This window comes from Pogona vitticeps, chromosome 5, assembly GCF_051106095.1.
Source record: "Pogona vitticeps strain Pit_001003342236 chromosome 5, PviZW2.1, whole genome shotgun sequence".
Taxonomy (NCBI): domain Eukaryota; kingdom Metazoa; phylum Chordata; class Lepidosauria; order Squamata; family Agamidae; genus Pogona; species Pogona vitticeps.
In genome coordinates, this window is record NC_135787.1 from 94,061,631 (window position 1) to 94,084,510 (window position 22,880).

The following is a 22,880-nucleotide window of genomic DNA, read 5'->3' on the forward strand; positions in this document are numbered from 1 at the left end:
AAAGTTACAGGTGTGATTTCCTTCAAACAGTCTTACAACCAAGGTTTCCAGTAAGCTGTGTGGCTGCATGGGTGTGTAGTACTAAACTCTCTTCCATGCAGCATTCCTCCTCCTCCTCCTCCATGCACCCACAATGAGTGTTTCCTACCCCTTTGGTTCCGGTCATGGCAGAACCTCGGGGGGGGGGGGAGATTCATACACAAGGAGGGCCAAGTTGTGCTCACGAGGGGTAGAGCCCCACCCAGCAAGGCTGAAAATGAGAGGGAACGTTGCTTGCAATGAAGAGAAGTTGCAGGTGTTTAAGTACTGAAGCTGTAAGCAGAAATTAAATCAGGTAAAAAATTAAGATGTTTATAGCCCCAAAACCCACTTTCAGTAATTACCAGCCTCACTTAAAAATCATGGAAAAAATACCTGTTTTTTGAAAGAAAGAAAACACATTATTTAGTTTCTAACTATATCATTAGACACAGAAAAGAATTCTTTAATAATGTTCTCACACAGCCAATCCAGTTAAAAACTATGGAAGAAAATTGATTACTTCCTTGTTTTTATTTGCACTGCTTTTATCCTTTCCTCCCCTCTAGCGAGGGGCATTGTTGTCACTCCTTTACACCTTAAAAACAATATATGTTTTCAACTATTTTATACTCTTACAAACTGTTTTCCTTTCCAATTTTACCATAAACAAATTCTTAGGAATTAAATCCTTACAGACAATTTTATTATGAGTACTTTTATCTCATGAATTAACATTTTCCAAAATATGGCACTGTAAGGTTATATGACTTTTCATTCATTCATCTGTTTTTTGCTATGATCTCATATCTCTGAGTTTGAAAACATTCATTCAATTGCCAAGATTGCTTATATTGCATTGATTTTGTTCTGCTGGAGCTGGCTAATTGTTTCGAATTACTTATTTTAAACGACATTTCCAAAAAACGAATCTTAAAAATATTTTCACTTTAGGGCAAATTTGTCTCCACCCTGTGTAATACTTCTAACACACAAGGTTTCAGACCTTGGTGCACCCACCCACTCACCGACCCCAAAGCATGTGACAAAATTCTGCTTTGGGTGGATATATAACAATCAAATTCCTATTTCATTTGCCACAGAGTTTGGCTTCAGCTACTCTAATGCTGTTCAGGATTATATCACCTCAGGGTATCACATTGTACCACAGAGGTGAATGGAATAAAAGGTACACTATTTATAATGCACATTTATGTGCCTCCATTTTTTGTAATAACATAATATGCCCCATTTAAGGCAGGTTATGTCAGCACAAGTCAAAATCTATTTTGAGATTTATTTCAGAGAAGCACACCTTCTCTGCCTCCATTGGTGATCCAAGAATGCATTCTTGTTAGGTTTGCTGGGCTTCTGAGCATCTTATATCCTTGACCATGGTATTACCCTGGGCCATGTTTCTGATACGTGACTTTGGGCACTTGTTCTTGATTGCCTTTGGTCCTATTTGACTGAACAGTTAGTTCCAGGACTAGGTGCTAGGTTGGGGGGAAGGTGGTGTTACATACAGCACTGATGTTACCTGTCTGTCATGGGTTTGGAGGGAAAGTTCCATCCTATGGGGAGTGGAAGGCGGGACATCAGGAGGAGGGGCTGTGCTGTATAAATATGTGATGCCTGTGTGGTGAAGTTAGGAAATGCTGAGAGATGCTGAGAGACACTGGGTTGTGACGAAGCAGCAGCTGGGAAGAAGGAGCTGTTGTGGGAGTCTGTGTGTCAGACAGGGTACTACTGTGTGTCAGAGTACCAACCTGATAGGTTCAGGTGTCTGTTGGTTAGCCAGAACTGATAGGTTCAGGGTCTGTGCTTCAAGTTAAGGGTTCTGGGTGAACCAAACTGTGTGTATGTCTGAGTAAGAATAAGCCACGTTACTTTATCCTATTCACCTGATTGTTTATTTTTCCCTGTGTGTATTTAAAATAAACCTTATTCTTTTTATTGTTTAAAAATCCATCCCTGGTCTGTGTGACTTCTTAAAGGGAATGGTTGGTGGCAGCATAGTGTAACTGTGTGACATATCCCAGTAGGTCTGGGTTTGTCACATTGATTGGTGTCCAGCGTGTGGGATACGACTGGTCCAGTTGTCCAGCGGTCCAGCAAAGCCTTGGCAAGTGTGCCCAGAGCAAGGGGGGTCTAGTCAGGGACAGTCTGAGGCGCGTAGGTAATCTTCTAGGTGTACCTCACGGGGAGGTGCGCTAGTAGAAGAACGTGCCAACTGGGGAGACTTAGATTAAGGTGCTCTGAGGCAGCCTAGTTTTGGCGGGAAAAAGCTGAGGCAAAACTGCGTAGCAACAGCGAGCTAGTTTGCCAGCTGAGAGGCCCAGCAGAGGGGGGTAGGCTCTGACTCGATACTGTTGCAAATTTAGTGCTGAAGAACAGCAGCAATCTCTAGGGAGAGCTGGTTCTGAGGCAAAAAGGAAAAAAGTGGTCGTTTTATTTTGAGGCTTGACTTTTAAAGCAGCCTGTTCTGAGGGGGGATTATGCCCTTGACTCGAAGCCAGATAGCAGACATGAGTGAAGTGAAAGACCCCCAGATTGACCAAGGTTCTGAGGATGAATTTGGCTCAGTGCAAGGTGACAGCACAGGAGAGCAGAACCCAGAACTTAGAAAAATACTCATAGCCCAACAGCATGAACTGAGGGTGAGGGAAATGGAGGAAAGGGAAAGAGAGAAACAGCGGCAATTTGAATTAGAGAGAGAGAGAATGGAGAGGGAGGAAAGATTGGAGAGAGAGAGAATGGCGTTTGAATTAAGAAAATTGGAAATGATGAACCAGAACAATAATAATAATAGGGATTCTGAGGGAGGCCAATTGTCTAAAGCTGACCTGAAGAAATTCCCTGTGTACCACAAGGGAGATTGTCCTGAGGTGTTCTTTTCCTTAGTGGAAAGAGCGTTTGTGGACTTCTCAGTGAGGGAAACTGAGAAGATGACCATCATGCGATCTTTAATCAGTGGTAGCCTGGCTGAGGTATATGCCGAGATGCCTGAGGAACTGATGAAAGATTTTGCAGAGTTTAAAAAACTGGTGTTTGCCAGACATGGGATAAATGCGGAGCAGCTGAGACAAAGATTCAGGTCCCTCACCAAGAAGCCAGAGCAGACTTTTACCCAAGTGGGGGCCCAATTGGTGAGGCTGCTTGAGAAATGGCTATCGCAGGAAGGGACAGAGACCTATGAGCAGCTTAAAGACTTGATAGCGCTGGAACAGTTCTATTCAGTCCTGCAAGGGGAATTGAAATTCCAAGTGAGGGAAAGGAAACCGAGGTCTGTGGCAGCAGCCGCAGAGATCGCAGATTTTATTTCCCAAATAAGAAAGCCCTTGGGTGAGGGGAAATCTGTAGGTAAACCCAAAGAAACCTACAGCAAGTACTCTCAGGGACCAGGGAAAAGCCAGCAAGGGGGAGGGGCCCATGGTGAAGGGAAGCCCTCAGACATGAAACTAAGACCTCAGATTTTGGAGGGAAAACCAAAACAAGATGAGAGAGAATCAAAATACACCAGAAAATGTTATTTCTGTCAGGGAAAGGGTCATCTAATCTCAGAGTGTGAGAAATTGAAGCAGCTAAAAGGAATGGTGCCTCAGAATGCTAGTGGGACCAAGCCAAAAGCTGTGTTCTGTGTCCAGAAAGAGCAAGGCTCAGTGTCACTGAGGGAGCCGGTTGCCATGACTACTCAGTCTGGAACAGCTACCTCTGCTGATCAGGCTGAGGAAAATGGTCCTCTTGTGGAAGTAAAGCGCTGCTTGCTGGTGAAAACAGATTCTCAGTTGTTTGAGACAGCCGGGGTGGACGTAGGAATACTTGACCGTCAGTATAGGGGGCTGCGGGACACTTGTTCCCAGGTAACCCTATGCCATCCAGATATTATTCCTAGGGAGTTTATAATCCCAAATGAGAGCATGAAGGTGGCAGGGATTGAGGGGCAGGTAATCTCTCTGCCAGTAGCAGAGGTACCTGTCAACTTTCAAGGCTGGAGGGGAGATTGGCGGCTAGCGATTTCATCGACTCTGCCAGCAGCCGTGCTCGTGGGAAATGACCTGGCTGAACATGTGAAACGGGTGCTAGTGATTACACGCTCACAAGCCACCACAGGGACAGTTCAGGGGGGTAATGATGAGCCAGAGACGGAAGCAGAGGGGAGTTCAGAAGCTGTGGTGGAAACCTTAACCACAGACAGCAGATTTGGACAGGAGCAAAAGGCAGACGCCACTCTCCAAAAGTGTTTTGAACAGGTGACTGACGCCCAGCTAACACCTGAAACCCCAGTGAGATTTCTGGAGAAAAAGGGGATTTTATATAGAGAAACCCTGAGGAATATCTCAAAAGGGGGAGATGGGATCAGAAGTCAGCTGGTGGTGCCTGAAAAGTATCGCCCCATGATCTTACAAAGGGGGCACTCTGACATGTTTGCTGCGCACTTAGGAGTGAACAAGACACAGCAGAGAATCACACAGAATTTCTACTGGCCTGACATAGGGAAGCAGATCAGGGAGTTCTGTAAACAATGTGATGTGTGTCAAAGGCAGGGGAATAACCGCGACAGGACCAAAGCAAAGTTGTGCCCTTTACCTGTGATTGACACTCCGTTCAAATGCATAGGGGTGGATATTGTGGGACCTTTGCCCAAGGCCACAAAGAGGGGGAACAGGTTCATTCTAACAATTGTGGACCATGCCACAAGGTATCCTGAAGCCATACCCTTGACTAACATTGAAACTAACACCGTGGCCGATGCTTTGGTGGGGTATATGTCCAGGATGGGATTTGCCTCAGAGATAATCACAGATTTGGGCGCATCGTTCACATCAAAGCTCATGAAACGCTTATGGCAAATCTGTGGAATAAAGCACAAGGAAACCACTGCCTATCATCCTGAAAGTAATGGGTTAACTGAGAAGTTCAATGGGACTCTAATGCGCATGATTAGGGCTTACTTGGCAGAGAATCCAAACAATTGGGACCAGAAGCTGCAATCCCTTTTGTTTGCTTATCGATCAGTGCCACAAGCCAGTACCGGGTTCAGTCCATTTGAACTGTTATTTGGGAGAAGGGTGAAAGGGCCCCTTGATTTGATCAAACAAAATTGGGAGCAGATCACCCAGGATGACCCACAAGACGTTGTGACATACATAGACACCTTGATGAATGACCTAAGGAGAAATCTAGAGCTGGCAGCAGAAAACCTGCAAGCTCAGAAGGTCAGACAGAAAACATGGTATGACCACAAAGCTAGAGAGAGGCACTTTGACCCAGGGGAGGAAGTGCTTTGGCTTAGGCCCTGCAGAGAGAATAAACTGCAGCTCAAATGGGCAGGACCATATAGGGTCATTTCCAAGATGTCAGACCTGAACTACCTAATAGAGCAGGAGGAGAACCAAACAAGGAGGGTGGTTCATGTGAATGCCCTAAAACCCTACTACAGAGGGGAACAGAGGGTTTTATTCGCGATAAAAGCAGCTGAGAGTGAGGAAGCGGAATTACCCTTCTGGGAGGGTAGAGGGGAAGTAAAATACAACCCAGAGGAGGTAAAGATCAGTCCTGCACTCACCCAAGACCAGCAGCAAGAACTAAAAATGCTGCTTAGTAAATATCAACAGGTGTTTTCCAACAAGCCGGGGATAGTGAAGGGAGTGATGCATCGGATCCACACAGGGGATGCACCCCCGCAGGCAGTATCCCCATACCGAGTAACGGGACCCTATAGGGACAAGGTGCGGAAGGAGCTGGACGAGATGCTGAGGGAGAACATAATCGTCCCCTCTTCTAGTCCTTGGTCCTCTCCGATAGTCCTTGTGGACAAGCCTGATGGGAGCATTAGGTTTTGTGTCGATTACAGGAAATTAAACCGTGTAACCACTCCTGATGCCTACCCAATGCCCAGGCTAGACAACCTGATTGAAACCATAGGGGGTTGTCGGTTCATCTCATCATTGGACCTGGTAAAGGGATATTGGCAATTAAGAATTGATCCCAGGGATCAAGAAAAGACTGCCTTTTGCAGCCCTTTTGGTCTCTATGAGTTTCGAGTCCTGAGCTTTGGTCTCAGAAATGCACCAGCCACATTCCAAAGGCTGATGGACCAGACCTTGGCAGGGCTCAGTGACTTTACAGTGGCCTACATTGACGACATAGGGATCTTCAGTAATACCTGGGAAGATCACCTGATACACCTGGAGTTAGTGCTGCAGAGGTTAAGTGCAGCAGGGCTAACAGTAAAGGCCAGCAAGTGTCAGCTGGGTAGCCCAGAAATAAAATACTTGGGTCACATGGTAGGGGGAGGAGTGATAAAACCCCTGGAGGCCAAAATAAAAGCTGTTCGTGATTGGCCTAGACCCAACACCAAGAAAAAAGTCAAATCATTTCTTGGGTTGGTGGGCTACTACAGAAAGTTCATCCCGAGGTTTAGCGAGATTGCGGCTCCGCTGACCGATCTGACGAGGAAGAAGGCTGATGACCGCATCCCGTGGACCAGCGACTGTGAGGCGGCGTTCCAGAGGTTGAAGGAGGCGTTAATCAACTACCCAGTCCTGCGTGCTCCAGACTTCGACAGGGAGTTCATCATCTACACCGATGCGTCTAACAGCGGGGTAGGAGCAGTTCTGTGCCAGGAGGATGAGAATGGTGACCAGCATCCAGTGTCCTACCTGAGTAGGAAACTTCAAAAAGGTGAGAGACATTTGGCAACCGTGGAGAAGGAGTGTTTGGCCATAGTCTACGCGATCCAGAAGGCCAAGCCTTACATCTGGGGAAGACATTTTGTTCTGTGCACTGACCATTCACCATTGCAATGGTTAAAGACTATGAAAACCCACAATAGCAAACTTATGAGGTGGGCTTTAAACCTACAGGACTATGACTTTGAAGTGAAGGTGGTCAGAGGGTCAGTGAACTGTGTTGCTGACGCCTTATCAAGAAGACCTGAAGATTGAAGACGGCGAAAGAACATGGACTATGTGTATATAATGGTGAACAAAAAAAGTTAAAATGTACCTGTGTTTTTTTTGAACTTGGTTGGTATGAATAAAGGTAAATTAATGTAATGTAGATGGTAAATGTTTAAATGCCTAATTGCTATGGTTAACTTAGAATGTAAGTATGAGTAAGTATAATATGGTATGTATAACGGTTGTTGTGTATTTTATACAGGTTGTTTTTTGGTGAAAAGCACGTTAGCTTTCCCCCTACAAAACAACTTATAAAGAGGGGAGGTGTTACATACAGCACTGATGTTACCTGTCTGTCATGGGTTTGGAGGGAAAGTTCCATCCTATGGGGAGTGGAAGGCGGGACATCAGGAGGAGGGGCTGTGCTGTATAAATATGTGATGCCTGTGTGGTGAAGTTAGGAAATGCTGAGAGATGCTGAGAGACACTGGGTTGTGACGAAGCAGCAGCTGGGAAGAAGGAGCTGTTGTGGGAGTCTGTGTGTCAGACAGGGTACTACTGTGTGTCAGAGTACCAACCTGATAGGTTCAGGTGTCTGTTGGTTAGCCAGAACTGATAGGTTCAGGGTCTGTGCTTCAAGTTAAGGGTTCTGGGTGAACCAAACTGTGTGTATGTCTGAGTAAGAATAAGCCACGTTACTTTATCCTATTCACCTGATTGTTTATTTTTCCCTGTGTGTATTTAAAATAAACCTTATTCTTTTTATTGTTTAAAAATCCATCCCTGGTCTGTGTGACTTCTTAAAGGGAATGGTTGGTGGCAGCATAGTGTAACTGTGTGACATATCCCAGTAGGTCTGGGTTTGTCACAGGTGGTGCTCAACCCCTGATGTTTGGTCTTTGGCTCTCATGGGTATGTTTTGTCCCTTAGACTCTTTTACTGTTGGGTAAGGTCTACTGGGTGAGGTCCTTCAGAGTCTTGGAGTTGGGTTTCATCAATATGCTGATGACAATCAGCTCTACCTCCTTTCAGCTAATGCCCAGGAGTTCTAAACCATTGTCTAGGTAACAAACTCAGTTTGATTGATCAGTAAATAATCTAACCCAGACTTGGGGAAACAACCTGTTTTATAAAGTATAGTATTTCCTCTGAAAGACCTGATGTGTTGCTTGGCAGTATTATTAGAGTATATCTACACTGAAGCTGAGGCTCCAATACTTTGGTCATCTCATGAGAAGAGAAGACTCCCTGGAAAAGACCCTGATGTTAGGAAAGTGTGAAGGCAGGAGGAGAAGGAGATGACAGTGGACGAGATGGTTGGACAGTGTCACTGAAGCTACCAACATGAATGTGACCCAACTCCGGGAGGCAGTGGAAGACAGGAGGGCCTGGCGTGCTCTGGTCCATGGAGTCACGAAGAGTTGGACATGACTAAACGACTAAACAATAACAACAACACTACAAAGTTATAGCAGTTTAGGTCTACTTGAGCTGTGATTGTTCCATCCTGTAGAATCCTGTAGTTTGGTGAGGTAAGTGTGGTCCTGGCATCTGTAGCTTTGTAAGGGAGGGGCAGTAGAGTTTAATGGCTGTGAATGTGAAGTCCCTGAACAAACTACAAAATCTAGGATTCCATAAGATGGAGCCATGGCAGTGAAAGTGAAATCAAACAGCTGTAACTGTGCAGTGCAGATATAACCTTAGATCCGAGGCTACATATGGAAAGCCAGGTGGTTAAGACTATTTTTGCCCAGCCTTGCCTCATGCATCAGCTATGCCCTTTGTTAATTAATCTGCTGTACTTTGCTTTTTAATTTTTTATACATTTCATCGTATGGGTTTGGTCCTTGAGTTTTGTGTTAAGTTTTAATGTTTTTTAAAAAGTTACTTAAAGATGCAGAAGACTTTGTTTTGTTCTTTTTTATGCACTGAAGCAGAGGAATCTCTTAAATATACTTTTTATGATATACCTGTTACGCAGAGGGTGGGAGCTGGTAAATGAAATATATAAACAAGGCAAGCGAAAATATGATTTAAATGCTTACCCCTCTTTTTTTTTTAATTAGATGAACAGGACATTTTAGAATGTGAGGATTCTGCTCAGCAAGGTACAGTGTACAAATATTCAATATTTTTGAAGATCCATGATGAATCTGCCATTTATTAAAAGGCAAAGTGAGTGGGTGGGTGGGTACAGAGATATGCACACACACTGGATTAAGATGATAGCTGTCGTTGAGAGAGTCATGCTCTTTCTTCCATTTCGTTTCCATTGTTGTAGTGAATCTTCAAAGCAGTTGCTTCAACCAAACTTTGTAGTGTCTACATTTTTTTTCTTTTGCAATAAAGTACATATAGATGTACTGCGTAACATAATTATGCCTTTTCCCTTGAAAGCAGTTTTTGCACTTCAATGAACAGGTACTCTACTCAGACATAACTGTTAGGATCTAATCTGGTTTTCTTGGTGAACGTTACATATCTAAGGGATAGCGTATGGGCTCACATGTGTCTTCTTTCTGTTTTGTCCGAAGAAAGAGCAAAGTAAAACAGAGTTTCCTTTGATTCAAAGAGCCTAATTCATAAGTCACCTTCTAAGCAAGAATTTATATATGAAGTATTTCCAACAACACATTATAATACTCTCTTAGATGTGTTGTGTTCCTAAAGGGAGTGGGCAATCTGTCATCCTTGGCTGGACTTCAAAAAGGCCCAACTAGCAGCTCATGTCTCATCCTTCCAAATGGGATGGAAGAAGCAGGGAAGTAGACAATGAAGAACCAGGGACAGAGATAAAAAGATAGTTGTTGAAATGATGGGAGAAATATGCTCACCTATTTTCAGCTGTGGCTCTATCCACCACTGCTTTCTGTTATGGGTGTCCAAGGGGAGGGGAGCAGCAAGGGAGGGTGCTTGCTCTCTCCTCCCAAGTGTTAAATTTCTTTAAATGTACACAGGTAAAAACTACAATCAGGTCACCAGTCCATAGATGCAATTAATAGACTTTGCCCTGCCTCAGAATTATTTCTGTGAATGCCCTGCATTTCTTTGGCCTCAGAACAGACTAATTCCAAGGAAACACAGCCCTACATAGGAAAAAATGTAAGACACACCTGCTTGAACATACAGGAAAATCTTATCTATATACTTATTTATCTTTGTCATTTTAACTTCCTATATTTCCCTTCATGTAGTGATAACCTTCTTGTGTGTTTCAGAGATGTCGCCTCCATTCCTTAACACAAATCCTAGGATTATAAAATATAAAGTGGCACAATCCTTAAAGGAAGTGAGAGACTTTCAGCTGTGGAAGGCAGAAAGAGATGATCAGAAACAGAAAGCTGCTACTTCGACTGGGGTGCAGGCTTCTGGAAATGTGGAGCCACGTTTTTGCATATACCGAGATGTAAAACTGTGCAGGCCAGAGATGTGTGATTCATTATTGGCATTCTTGAACTCCAAAACCTACAAGCCCAGCTTCAAAAATCTGTATGATCTTTCATTTTCTTTTCTCAGCACCCTGTTTTATGGATATGCCACTGAAGAAGAATTAATTGATTATTTTGTGTGGGCAAGAGAAGTAGCCAAAAGAGCAGGTCTTCCATGGGCCTTAACAAGGCTGTGCCTTCTCCTGGGGAGAATGAGTGTGCGGAAGTTCAAGCTTTCTCAAGCTCGCATTTATTTTGAGGAAGCTTTGACAGCCATGCAAGGAGACTTTAGTGACCACTATCTTGTAGTAAGTCTTTACACAAATCTATCAGGCATCTACCTGAAGCAGAACAACAAGGAGAAATGTAGTTTCTTGGACAAGGCTGCTTCTCTGCTTATGGGAATTTCCAGCTACATCAGCAGCACAGGCATGGAGTCAGATATTCTGAAGTATGCTTTAAAAAAAGCAGTGATGAGTCAAAGTCAGCATGCAGAAGCTAGAGCATGTTTCCTGCTAGCAAAGCACTATCTGAACTTCAAACAAGGTGAAGAAGCACTGCCATTCCTAGAAAGACTGCAGCTTCTGAAGAAAAGCTTGACTTTGCAGAAGGATTCGTTGTCTGCTGATTGCTATTGTAAGATGGGCCAATTATATAGTCAGAAGTGTTTGCCCCACCTTGCACTAAGTTGTGTCAAGATTGCCATCTCTTGCAGCTCATGTACTGTGTTTGGATCCTTAAAATGCATTGATTTAGTCTTCAAGAATGTTGGCAAAGTCCATAGCCTAAAAACTGCGGGGCAAACACATCCTTCCCAAATTGCATATTATCTTGGCCAAATACTCCATTTGCTAGAAGCCAGCAAGGAACACCCAGTGCTGTGCAGCATGGTTTGTTACAATCTTTCCCTACTACACTGCCATCACAAACAATACAGAAAAGCAATTGGCTATATTGAGAAGATTCTAGATAGAGGTGCACATAAAAACGCCGAAGAAACAATTAACCATTTAATCATGCTTAGTTGGTTATATATTCTCAGTCATCAAGACAGTGTGGCTCTGGACATTCTAAATACCATTGTGGAATCTTCCCAGAGTAACCACCAACAGTTAGGTGTTGTCTATAACATGACTGCCATTGGACTGAGGCGTATTAGCCATACCAAGCTAGCAGCTGAGAGTTACTATAAAGCTCTGAATATTTCAAGAGAGACAGGAAAAATACATAATCAGGCTGTGGCTGTAGCGAACATTGGGATCCTCTGCCTGCATTCTGCTGCCAGATGTCTAGGGGAACATTTCTTAATTCAAGCCATAAAGCTGCTCTCTGAACTCCCAAGTGCTGAGGGTGGCAGAAATTTAATTGATGTCCTCCTCAGGCTGGGGTGCTGCTATGCCGAGGGAGTGTATAAAGATAAAGCAAGGTGCTGTTATGAATGGGCTTTTTTGGTGGCAATAGAAACAAACTGCTTGGAAGGTATGTACACTTTCTTATTCCAAAATGTAACTGTGTTTAAGTAGCAAAAACCGAATCAGGAAGGTTCTCAAAGAAAAGCAAACAAAAGCTTGTTTCATTTTTTAAAAAAAGTGGTCAAGTGAATATTCACTACCCTAACACACCCTTATTTCTGCCTCACTTTTCTACTCCTTCACGGGACTGAGGAAGTGATTAATTTGCCAATAACCTGAAGTAGCCATCTTATTAAGTCATTTCACAATATTGGTAAATTAGAAGAAGGCTTTGATCTGTTTCCAGTGTTCAAATGTGCTGGAAATGCACCAAAACAGATCTTACGTGCACCAAAAAAGTGGAAGCCTTGACAATGAATGTCAGAAAGATTTTGTACATACAGGCCTGACTATAGCTTACATGGATATTTCTTCAATTTGTTATAAATCACCCCGTGCATTCAAGAAAATGCAGGATATCATGGGTAAATTAGTGCTCCTCATCTTTCCAGTCACAGTGTGTTCCTCTGGAAATACCTTGTCCTGTTTTGTTCCATTCCTCCTCCTTTATAGGGCAGCTCAAGGCTGTTCAGCACCTGTGCCAGTTCTACAGTACAGTTCTTCCAGATGAAGCACAGTGTGTCATCTACAATGAGTATCAACTCTCCTTAGTTAGGAAAATGTCTAACAAAGTCATGGAAGGGCAGATACTGGAAACCATCAGTCAGCTATATCTCTCTTTAGGTACAGAAAGGTAAGATTTGGCAAATTTTGAGCTGATTTATTTCAAATTAAGTGAGGGTACATAGTTACATTGGTAACCTTGTTTCAGTGAGTTAAATCCAAAGGTGCCCTCTTATGTGCAGAAGACTTCCATTCTGGCTAGATAAAGCAATACAGTTAAACTATCATTACAAGTGGATCCCCCTTAAGAGGAAAGGACTACATGTTTATTCTCATGCAGGCCTGCCACATTAGAATAAGCAAATTAACCTGCTTTTATTTTGCAGTTGGTCATTGGGAGATAAACATGGCTTGGCTTGCACATCTCATGTCCCAGGAATGAAATACAGTGGTGCCTCGCTTAGACGATTACCTTGCAAAATGGTTAATTCGCAAGACGATGGGTTTTTGCAATCGCTATAGCACTTCGCAAAATCGTTTTCCCTATGGGCGATTTTCACTAGACAATGTTTCTGTCCATGCTTTGCAAGACGGGTTTTTTCCGGGACGGTTTTTCACAAGACGACGATCTTGACAGCTGGGTCCGCGCTTCACAAAACGTTTTTTTTAGAGACAGTTTTTCGCAAGGCAACGATTTTGACAGCTTCACAAAATGGTTTTCCTATGGGCGATTTTCGCAAGACAATGATTTTCCCCCCATTGGAATGCATTAAATAGATTTCAATGCATTCCAATGGGGAACCGCATTCCGCAAGACAATGTTTTTGCAAGACAGTGATTTTCGCAGAACGAATTAACATCGTGTTGCGAGGCACCACTGTATACTAGAGGGACTCTGTGATTAGGAGGGGAAAATCTTTAAGTAGCAAAAGCATTGGAGGCCATGCTCAGTATATCCTGTAATCAGAGCTGAAAACATGCCAACATTGCAGAGAGGTGCCTGAGGCAGATGTTCCTGTCTGTGAATCGGACTTCAAATGAATCATGTGGTTAAATTTTGAAGACCAGTCATCCAACAAAGCAAACTAATCTGCATAATCAGAGTGGTGAGATAAGTTTCTGCTGTGACTCATATTAGTTAAGAGTTTCCCTCTTTCACTCACAAACTATCTCCAAAGTCTGTTTCTGGTTTAGATGTCAGATGGAGATTCTTTCACCTTTGGAATTATTTATGTAGATTTGCTTGCTTTGTTTGTTAATTGGTCTTCAAGATTCCTTGGAAGCTCCAAGAGTAACCCATGCACCTCTTTCCAAAATCAGTCTGCCTTCAGCTCTAACTGTGGGCCCGCTGTGTGGCAGATAGATTGTTATATGGATTGTTGTTGGTACTGTTTGGACCAAGACAAATGATGGCATCTAAATGTGTTTTAAGTTAGAATGATCCATCCTTCCCATTTAAGAGCTGTCCTGCACATTTCTGGCATGGTGGTGGAGCATGTATTCTTTTTGGCATGATTCAGCGTGATCCAAAATTGCTTTGTTTAGCCTCCTGCAGATGAGTACCTTATAGCAAAGTGGCACAGGGGCAGCATTGCAGTGATAATTTTCATTTTTTTGGCTGAACAGGTTTCAGTGCTTCAAAGCCCTTCCTCACTGGATGAGACAATGCTGCAGATAGAGATTGATTGCTTTGATCTCTTATATATGGATGACAGTCATGGGGAGCATAGTGTTTGGACTAGTCATGGTCAGCATATGACTTGTGACCTTTGTAAGGGGCTGGACCTCCACTGCGACTCCTGGCACTAGGGAAACATTTGCATGAAGAAGCAGCATTGCTTCTCCTGGAAGCCTCCAGGAAAGGCCATTCTCCTTTGAAACAATGTACAATCTCTCATGTCATTTGTTATGAATCCTCCCCCTTAAAAAAACATTTTTGTGAAACCAAAATTTGTCTTGGCACGCTGGTGTATCCTGTGGTAAGTTCCAGGAATCAAGAACTAGCCACTGTGCCCCCAGAGCGTTTCCATCCTTAAACTGCATAGAGTATTACTGTTGAGGGAAACCTCATTAAATATCTTTGCTGGTTGGTAGCTTGACCTCTACTGACAGCTACTCATGAGGAGAAATGTGACTCAACCCTTCCCCTGCAGTTGCTGCAGTGTCCTCGTAGCATATTCCCAGCTTTTATTCTATCACAACATGCAGTTCACTAGTTTTAAATAAAGGCCCAAACAGAAGAATTGTCATTGGAAAGACTGCTGTCCCTCTGCAAGTGCTACTGAACAGTGTCATGCTGAGGCTCAGTAAGAGATCTAGTGCAGGACTCTTGTGTGTCAGGAAAGGTTCCATCAGGAGAATATTTTTCTGTAAGTTAGTGCTGAAAACTGTTTGCATTGAATTTCTGTTCATCCATTAGTGGCACAGCAGCTCTGCCAGGAAAAATCCAGCAGCATGCAGTGATAGGACTATGCCAAATTCTGGTTCTGAGTTTCTGTTCCCTGTATTAATAGCACCAAAATGTTGATTAAACAGATGCTCAGTCTCCTATCCCAAAAGACACCATTAGCAGGATCTTATTTCAACCATGAGCCTGCTGTCAATATCAAAGAAACCCGTGCATATATTGAAGAAGACAGCAGTGGATCAGAGTGTGCAGTAATTAATAAAACACTTCTGTTTTCCAAAAAAGAAGAGAGAATGATGGCAGCTTATCTGGGGAGAGGTCAGCTGTCATCATGTCCTTTTCTTACATACTGTGATTTCCTTTAGGGCATACAGATCTGCTCTGGAATACACCAAAAGAAGCCTTGGAATATTTATTGATCTTCAAGCAAAAGCAAGGGAGGCACAGGCTTGGCTTCAGGCAGGAAAGATATATTACATCTTGCGGCAAAACGAGCTAGTAGATCTGTATATCCAGGTAAGAGTAATGATATCTGAAACTATGACAGGACAAAAAAGGAAAAAGAGAAGAAAGCCATCAGTGGGAAATCATATAGCTAAATGGTATTGGCCAAATCCTGTTGCTTAGTGCAGCAAATTGTAGTAGAGTAGACCTGTTGAACCAACAGGGATTTGATAAGTCACCCTTATAAGTTCTGTTGATTCAAATGAGTCTACTTGAACTGCAATTTACTTTAGCACAGTAAGTTACAATTAGAATAGGGCCATTTGAATCACTGGAAATAATGGAAGAGGTGACTTACCACGTCCCCTTTGATACAATAGGCTTATTCTAATGCAATTTGTTATGCTAAGCAACAGGATTTGGGCCAGCATTTTATGTGCTTGTTTCCACTATTTTTCTATAATAATTGGACTTTATACCTATTTTTATTTTTAACATACTAATCTAAAATGGGATCAGGAAGTTATACCTCTAACCTCATATTTTTGTGGGATAAAACAGGCACCTGACAAAAGGTTTTCTCCTAGAATATTTAGAGGCTTTTCCTCAAGTGTGTGGTGCGGAATTATTTTTAAAGGTAGCTTCAGCTTCTCTAGCAAAGGATCTAAGGAAAAGGGACATGTGGGAGATCACCTCTAAAAGTCTTGGACAAATATTAAAGAAATGGAGGCTTTTCAAAGACTACTTGGAGAAGAGATTTTGCTAGGAAGGCTGCCAGCAGGGGTATCGCTAAATCAAAAAAAAAGGGCCACCAGGGACACATTTGTCTAAACATTTGTAAATGCTAATTTTTATTAATGCAAATCTAAATAAATTAATTTTCTCCTTGTCAATCACTCTTATATCAGTTTACTTCTACTTCATTACTCTGTCTACTTATTTTGCCTGCATCCCAAACACATCCATGCATATTAGGGCTAAGCATCCCTGAGCTCATTAAAATGCTTTTGAAGAATGTAATACACCCTGTTCATAGTGAAGAGAGTCCAGAAAAAAAAATCAAAACAAAATGATCATGTAATGGTGTCCTTTCCTGCCAGCAGACAATTGCAAAGAATCTGTGCTCAGATCACTAACTGGAAGGCCTAGAAAGGTAGCAAGAGAATGGTGTTTCTGTGTTATGATCAGCAGAACAATCTTGCTGTCCACCTCCACTCCCAGCTTGGCTGGGAACAGATGGTGGAGAGTAATTTTGTGTCTGTACAAATACACTGTATAAAATGCACAGTTACTTTACTATGCTCCAAAAGCATAGCTGTAACACCAAGGGTGTTTTCCAGATGGTAGCTGACAGAAGGTCCAGATATAGGGTAGATTTGGATTTATCAGATCCTAAGCCCTTGCATTCCCCTGAAAAACTCTTTATTTCTTAAGAAGGAAGATCAAAAGTTTCTAATTTTTCTTGCTCCCACTATGTTGATCATCTACCTTGTCAAAATCTATTGGGTCACCTGATGAACCTTATTCTACTGCCTGCATCCTGGCACCCCCATTTAATCTCAAGGCAACACACAGATCACAAGAACTTAAAAATCATTCTGTTGTTCCTCCACTTCCACTACCCATAGTTATTTTTGTAATACCTTCTCTGCTGAAGAAATATTACACTTGAAAGCTTGCACACTTTTTTGGTGTTTTTTCTTAAATTGGCCTGTGAAAAGTGTTGCCCTAGAACTGATTTTAAGATTTTGTCTTGCACCAACAAGGCAACTTCTCTTTTGCTGGTGTTAATTCCACCTCACTATAAAACTGCTACCTGTAAAATACTTCTGTGTCTGAAAAAGCAGAGTGACTATATGTACAGATTGTCAGAGATGGTATCACCATATTTAATTTGCTGCATGGAGGGGTGATTAACTGCAGATTTGATTGCTGCAGTTAGTCAGATTATCATTATTGCCAGCCCTGCCACAAATTAGATAATGCTCTGTCTGCTAACAAATCCTATAGCACAGAAGTAAGGATCTGGATTTTTGCTGGAAAAATCCAAAAATCCAAATCCCAGTCATCCAGGATCACTTTCTCCATGCAGAGAGAGGCTTGGGATTTCTGTGCCTCTCTCTACACAAGGAAAGTCCACCTCACAACTTTCACCATCCCATTCCAATGGGATGGTGGTAGTGCTTTGTGAAAGGGTGTGGACCAAAGTGGAATTGCCCACAGTTTGAATTATGCCTGCTAGCTGGAGGTTTCCTCACTGGCTTTAGCAGATAATTTGATACTTTCTTCTGTGAAAAACTCCCAATTATGTTTTTTTGGCTACCAAGTCACAATTTTATGTTGACAAATACACAGTAATGTATTATCACATGCACAAAACTGGTAAGGAATTAACTATTAGTTCCTCAAGGAAGACATGGTCAATTTATTCTGGAGGAAGTGTCCTGTGGCAGAGAGGTTAAACTGCAGTACTGCAGCCAGGCCTCTGGTCATGACCTGAGCTCAGTCCCAATTTACATCAGTAAATTGATTACACAGCTTGCTGGGGGACAAAGTGATCCTTGTGTAAGTATCTTGTAAACCACCCCAGAGAGTGCTCAAACACTATAGGGCAGTGTATAAGTTGAAACAACAACAATAATATAGATGAAGAACAGCCAGTCACACTCTTAAGTATTATAACAAGGTTTGTGATCCTGCATGAATATAGTATGTGATGCTGTGATGAATCTAGAGAACATTGTTAACTCAGAATATCTCTAACTCTATAGATCAGTTTATAGACCTATATAGTCTATTTCTCGAGCTGAATAAAAATTGTTGCTGGATGTTTCTCTTTTAGAGAGTCACTATTTTAACTTTTATTGTCTAATATTACAGACTATATCTCTACTTCTAGGTTGCCCAAAATGCCGCTCGTTGCATTCAGGATCCTAATTTAGAAATGGAATTATCTGAAGCTTCTGGAGACATATTTTTCAATGGAGACTGGGAAAGAGAAAAAGCTGTGCCCTTCTACAGGGTTAGTCTTCTGCTCTTCAGTTTTTTTAAAAACTCTCTGTCATTCAACCCAAGCCCGTATCAGTTTTGATGAGATAGCAGATGATGCATGTACAGAATGAGATCCAACTCCATTTGTTGTTTGAAATAATGATATCTGATCTTCCTTTGTTAAAAATCCAGCAAGTGCCAAATGGTCTTTCATGCTTCTGTTTGTCTTAGGACAAGGCTTTGCCACTTGCTGTAAAGATGAGGAACAGCCATGCTGAGCTTCGACTTCTCAACAAATTAGCAGAATTGCTTTTTTCCCTGAAGTCATATGAGGAGTGTCTGGAATATGTACAAGCTTCATTAATGCTCAGTATCAATTTAGGTAAGACTTGTCAGCAGGTTTCTAAAAGCCCCTTCAGACAAACAGAGACATTCATCACTTTATTTCTCATCTCTTAAAACTTGATGTCTCTCAACTGAAAGGCTGAACTTGGATAAAGTGAGTAAACTGTATTTTATCATGACAGTGAATTATGAACCTTGGACATAGTCATTCCCTCATCCCTTTCCTCCTCTGAAATGGCTATCAGAAGGTGTTTGGATATTTTAACTTCCACTTTTAATCAACCACAGTCTATCATGTAATCTGAAGTTACTAGTAATTTTATTGGGGGAAAAACACTTTAAAATCATGGGTAATTAATCTGGTTTGTTTTTTTAAATATCATAGCTAATACCCACAGTCTGGGATTCGTTTATATCACTAAACCGCAATTGAAATGAACAAAACTCCTAGCAGCTGTGATGAAAAGGCAACGCATGCTCAAAGCTTGCCTAGGCTTGTTCCTATGATGATAACTCTAGGGTTTTTGTTTGCTTGCTTTGTTTTGGGTGAGATGGAAACGTAGCTGATGGGCTCAATCAGACAGGCGCTTGTCCCACTGTTTGGTGCTCAGGGGGTGAGTGGGTTCATTTTTTTCCCTGGTGATCAGGCAGCCTGATAGCTAGAGTGAACCAATCCATCCCCAGAGTGCTCCTAGCACTACCATTTTAGCCCATCAGGGCTTCTAGGTGCACTCCAGTTTGGCCAGTTTCCAGTGTATGCAGTTGCTGGGAATGGACCAAAATCAAGTCTTGCAGCTGTCGAAGTGCCAGGACTCCTTCCACTGTCACTTATGAATTGAATGAACAAGTTTCATTCATTCGGTAGAACAGGATTGAACACTGGATTTGGATTTAGGTTATTCAAATTACATTGTGCAGTGTCTTGAACACTGAAGTTGGGGGGTTAGAAATATTTTAAATTCACATGTGCAAGTCAACTAATGCTGTCCCAGTCACTATGTAACAAAAACTCGTTCTAAGTTTTGTAGTGTCGTTTTCTGGAATGCAGTCCTCTTTTCTCTGGAACAAATACCCTGTTTCCCCGAAAATAAGACCTAACCTGAAAATAAGCCCTAGTATGATTTTTCAGGATGCTCATAATATAAGCCCTACTCCCAAAATAAGCCCTAGTTAAGTGAAACCCCATTGTGAAGCAACCAGAAGGTGACATGACTATATTTGAATGAATGTAGATTGTCGTACATAGAAAAAAATCAAACATCCCCTGAAAATAAGACCTAATGTGGTTTTTGGAGAAAAAAATCATATAAGATCCTGTCTTATTTTTGGGGAAACACGCCTAGAGTGGTCCTAACAAGACTAGATAGGCGGGATATAAATTAAATAAACAAAATAAAAATACTTCTATTGCAGAATTAGGGAGACTGTCTAAATTATGGTTAAAGTACTGAAGATTTATAGGCCAAACCAAGCATCTCCTGTTAAGGCAGCACTCACCTAGCATTAGAAATGTATGTAGATCTCTTTACTTGCAATGTGTATAGTCTGAATGTCCAAATTTAAACCCATTGTGTGTTAGCATATTGAAGTTCTGTCTCTTGCTTATTTGTGATGCCGTGTCACACATGCAGTTAATGAGCATGTGAGTGTGAGTAATGTGTGACACAGGCCTGTGTGTGTGTATGTGTGTGTGTGTGTGTCTAAAAAGAATACTGTATTTTAATTTTGGGGGTTTTCAAAATTTCCAAGACAATTCTTTTGTTTACCTCAGGCAATCATTTAAATGAAAGACTAGCATATCATCGGCTAGCTGTTATCTACCGTCATCTAGGGCAGTATGAACTTACGGAGCACTTCTTCTTAAAAGCCTTGTCCCTCTGTCCCTCACCTCTGGAATTTGATGAGGAAGCCGTATACTATGTAAAAGTGTACCTTGTCCTTGGAGACATTACGTTCCATGATCTAAAGGTAAAATGCATGGGAGACATGGTATCTGAATATGGGAAGGATTTCTGCATCATCTGGATTTGGAGTGTTTAATTAATAAGGGAGATACGGATTTAGAACACAATATCAAACATGACTTACAGGTACTGTACTAAGCTAGGTACAGCTTTTTTGTATGAAATGAATTAGAACATTTCATTCACTGTGGAGATTCAGGTAGAGAATCCACTGCCCCCGAAAAATATTGTTGAATTTTCAATCCCTCATCCCTGATCATTGCCTATGGTAACTAAGGGCTAATGGAATGTGGAGTCCAGTATCTGGAAGGCCACAGGGGCAATTGTTCAAGCTCCAACAGAGGCAAGAGTTGCAGTGTTTGGTTTCTTCCCCTGTATTCTGGCTGTCGTGACAAAATAATGTGGGAGCTTAATATTAGACGCAAATTCCTTTCTTCATTCATATAAAAGGCAAAAAAAGTAATATTGATCTTTAGAGATGTTTTATACTTTTATGGAACTGTCCAGGTACATTGGTGTTCAGCCAGCATTTGCTAAAGTTAAAGCATAGCAATGCTTGTCACTAAACCCATCTCACCTTCCCCCCTCCACCCCATCTCCCCTCAACCTAGAGCTCTACACAATACCCCCAACCCTTCAGCAACCACAAAAACCAAGAGTTTATAGCATACAAACTTCAACCATCACTGTTCATGTCTTTAACTGTTCAGACGTATACATGAAGAAAGTCAGATAGCTACCATAGCTATGTATGAAATGTCACAATGGCTCATATCTGTCTTTGCTCTTTCAGGATCCCTTTGATGCTGCTGGATACTACAACTTGGCCCTTGCTGCTGCCATGGACTTGGGCAACAAAAAGGCTCAACTGAAGATCTATACCAGGCTTGCAGTAATTTACCACAATTTCCTTGTAGATAGAGAGATGTCTCTTTTCTACTATCAAAAGGCAAGAGCCTTTGCAACAGAGCTTAATATTCGAAGAATAAATCTGTCTCCCCATCAATACATGAGCGCATCACTGGCACCTATGAAAAATGTTGCATGAGAAAGACAGTATCAGAGTGCTTGAGCTTTCACAAGGTGCAACAGGTTCTGTATCAGTGACGTGAAATGGTGTGTGATGCATATGGCATCTAAGTGCTGCAAGTTTATCTCCAGCTGTAAAATGAAAGAACATGATTGTCTTTCTTGCACCTCAAAATGTGTAACCATATGCACTCAAATAAAATGAGGTTAATAGGCTATCACATGGAACTAAGTGTTGAAAAAAGAGGAAATTTGAGAGGTTGTTGAATAAACATGCTGAATAAACTGAAACTTAACAGTTTTTCATGCTCTGTTCTATTTTAGATGTTCTAGATCTTACTTGGGAAACATCTGTTTACAAATGGGGGAACACTGTAGCTTGTGAACAAATAAGAGCAAGTACCCCATATACAGTACTCTGATCTTATGCATGTTCTTAACAAAAATTAAAACACAATTGAGTTATGTTTAACTCAGTGGAGCAAGAGACTTGTGTATGCAAAAGGATGCTGCATTTGGTTTGGAGGGTATGTGAAGACAATGTTGCACAGACTGACTTTTGCTCCTTTTGTTTGTCACCAAAAAAAGAGAGGAGCATCACTTGAGTCCTTTTGGTTTCTTTCCCCCCATTCTGAAGGGAAAGAGAGGGGCCATCTGGCAAAAAGAACGCATGGGCGCCAGCAGTGGCAAAAAAAAAAAAAAAAAAAAAAAACCAGCAGGGCTGGCTGAGCAATGAGGTGCACAGCAGCAGCTCGGCAAGGCAAGGCAAGGAAGTCAAGAGAGCAGGACAAGTGGCTGTTGGAAGATCTGTGCAGTGATTTTGCACAAATGGGGTGGATGAAGATGGGAGATGAGGGGAGCACAGATGAACACAAATGATCTGTGTTGCTCTCATTTGTCAAAATGAGAATGACACATTCTGAACGTCTCTTCTGAAAAATGACAGAAGAGGACAAGAACAGAGGTAAGCACCTCTTCTGTGCTTGCTTCCTTTTGTAAGTCCCATGCCTTTGAGCTACTCTGTCCTAGTCTCAGGCCTTTCTGTTCAATATGGTGACAATAAAATGCAGTTCCTTTTGAAATTTGGAGGTGGGGTGGCAGACCATATTTCTCTTTCTGAAGACCTAAAAAACTAGGTAACACCCAATATTTCTTTTATGCTTCAAGTTATAAATAGTACTGAATTTCAACAGGAACAAAGATTCCAATTCCAGAACTCCTTTGTAATGTGATTTCGTTAACATTACAAAATACGGGATCAAAATGATCTGTCT

General features: G+C 41.9%; 1 protein-coding gene across 2 annotated transcripts in view; it reads left to right on the plus strand.

The window, feature by feature from the left end:
- Positions 1-21,907, plus strand: part of SH3TC1 (SH3 domain and tetratricopeptide repeats 1) — a 50,092-nt gene extending 28,185 nt beyond the window's left edge. For both annotated transcript variants that reach the window (XM_020805791.3, XM_020805794.3), the window contains exons 10-17: positions 8,990-9,031; positions 10,142-11,830; positions 12,376-12,556; positions 15,199-15,349; positions 18,177-18,299; positions 18,500-18,650; positions 20,385-20,581; positions 21,371-21,907. In XM_020805791.3, coding sequence (XP_020661450.3) covers positions 8,990-9,031; positions 10,142-11,830; positions 12,376-12,556; positions 15,199-15,349; positions 18,177-18,299; positions 18,500-18,650; positions 20,385-20,581; positions 21,371-21,625 — 2,789 coding nt within the window. In that variant the 3' untranslated portion in view covers positions 21,626-21,907. The remainder of the gene's footprint in view (positions 1-8,989; positions 9,032-10,141; positions 11,831-12,375; positions 12,557-15,198; positions 15,350-18,176; positions 18,300-18,499; positions 18,651-20,384; positions 20,582-21,370) is intronic.
- Positions 21,908-22,880: the final 973 nt, after the last annotated feature.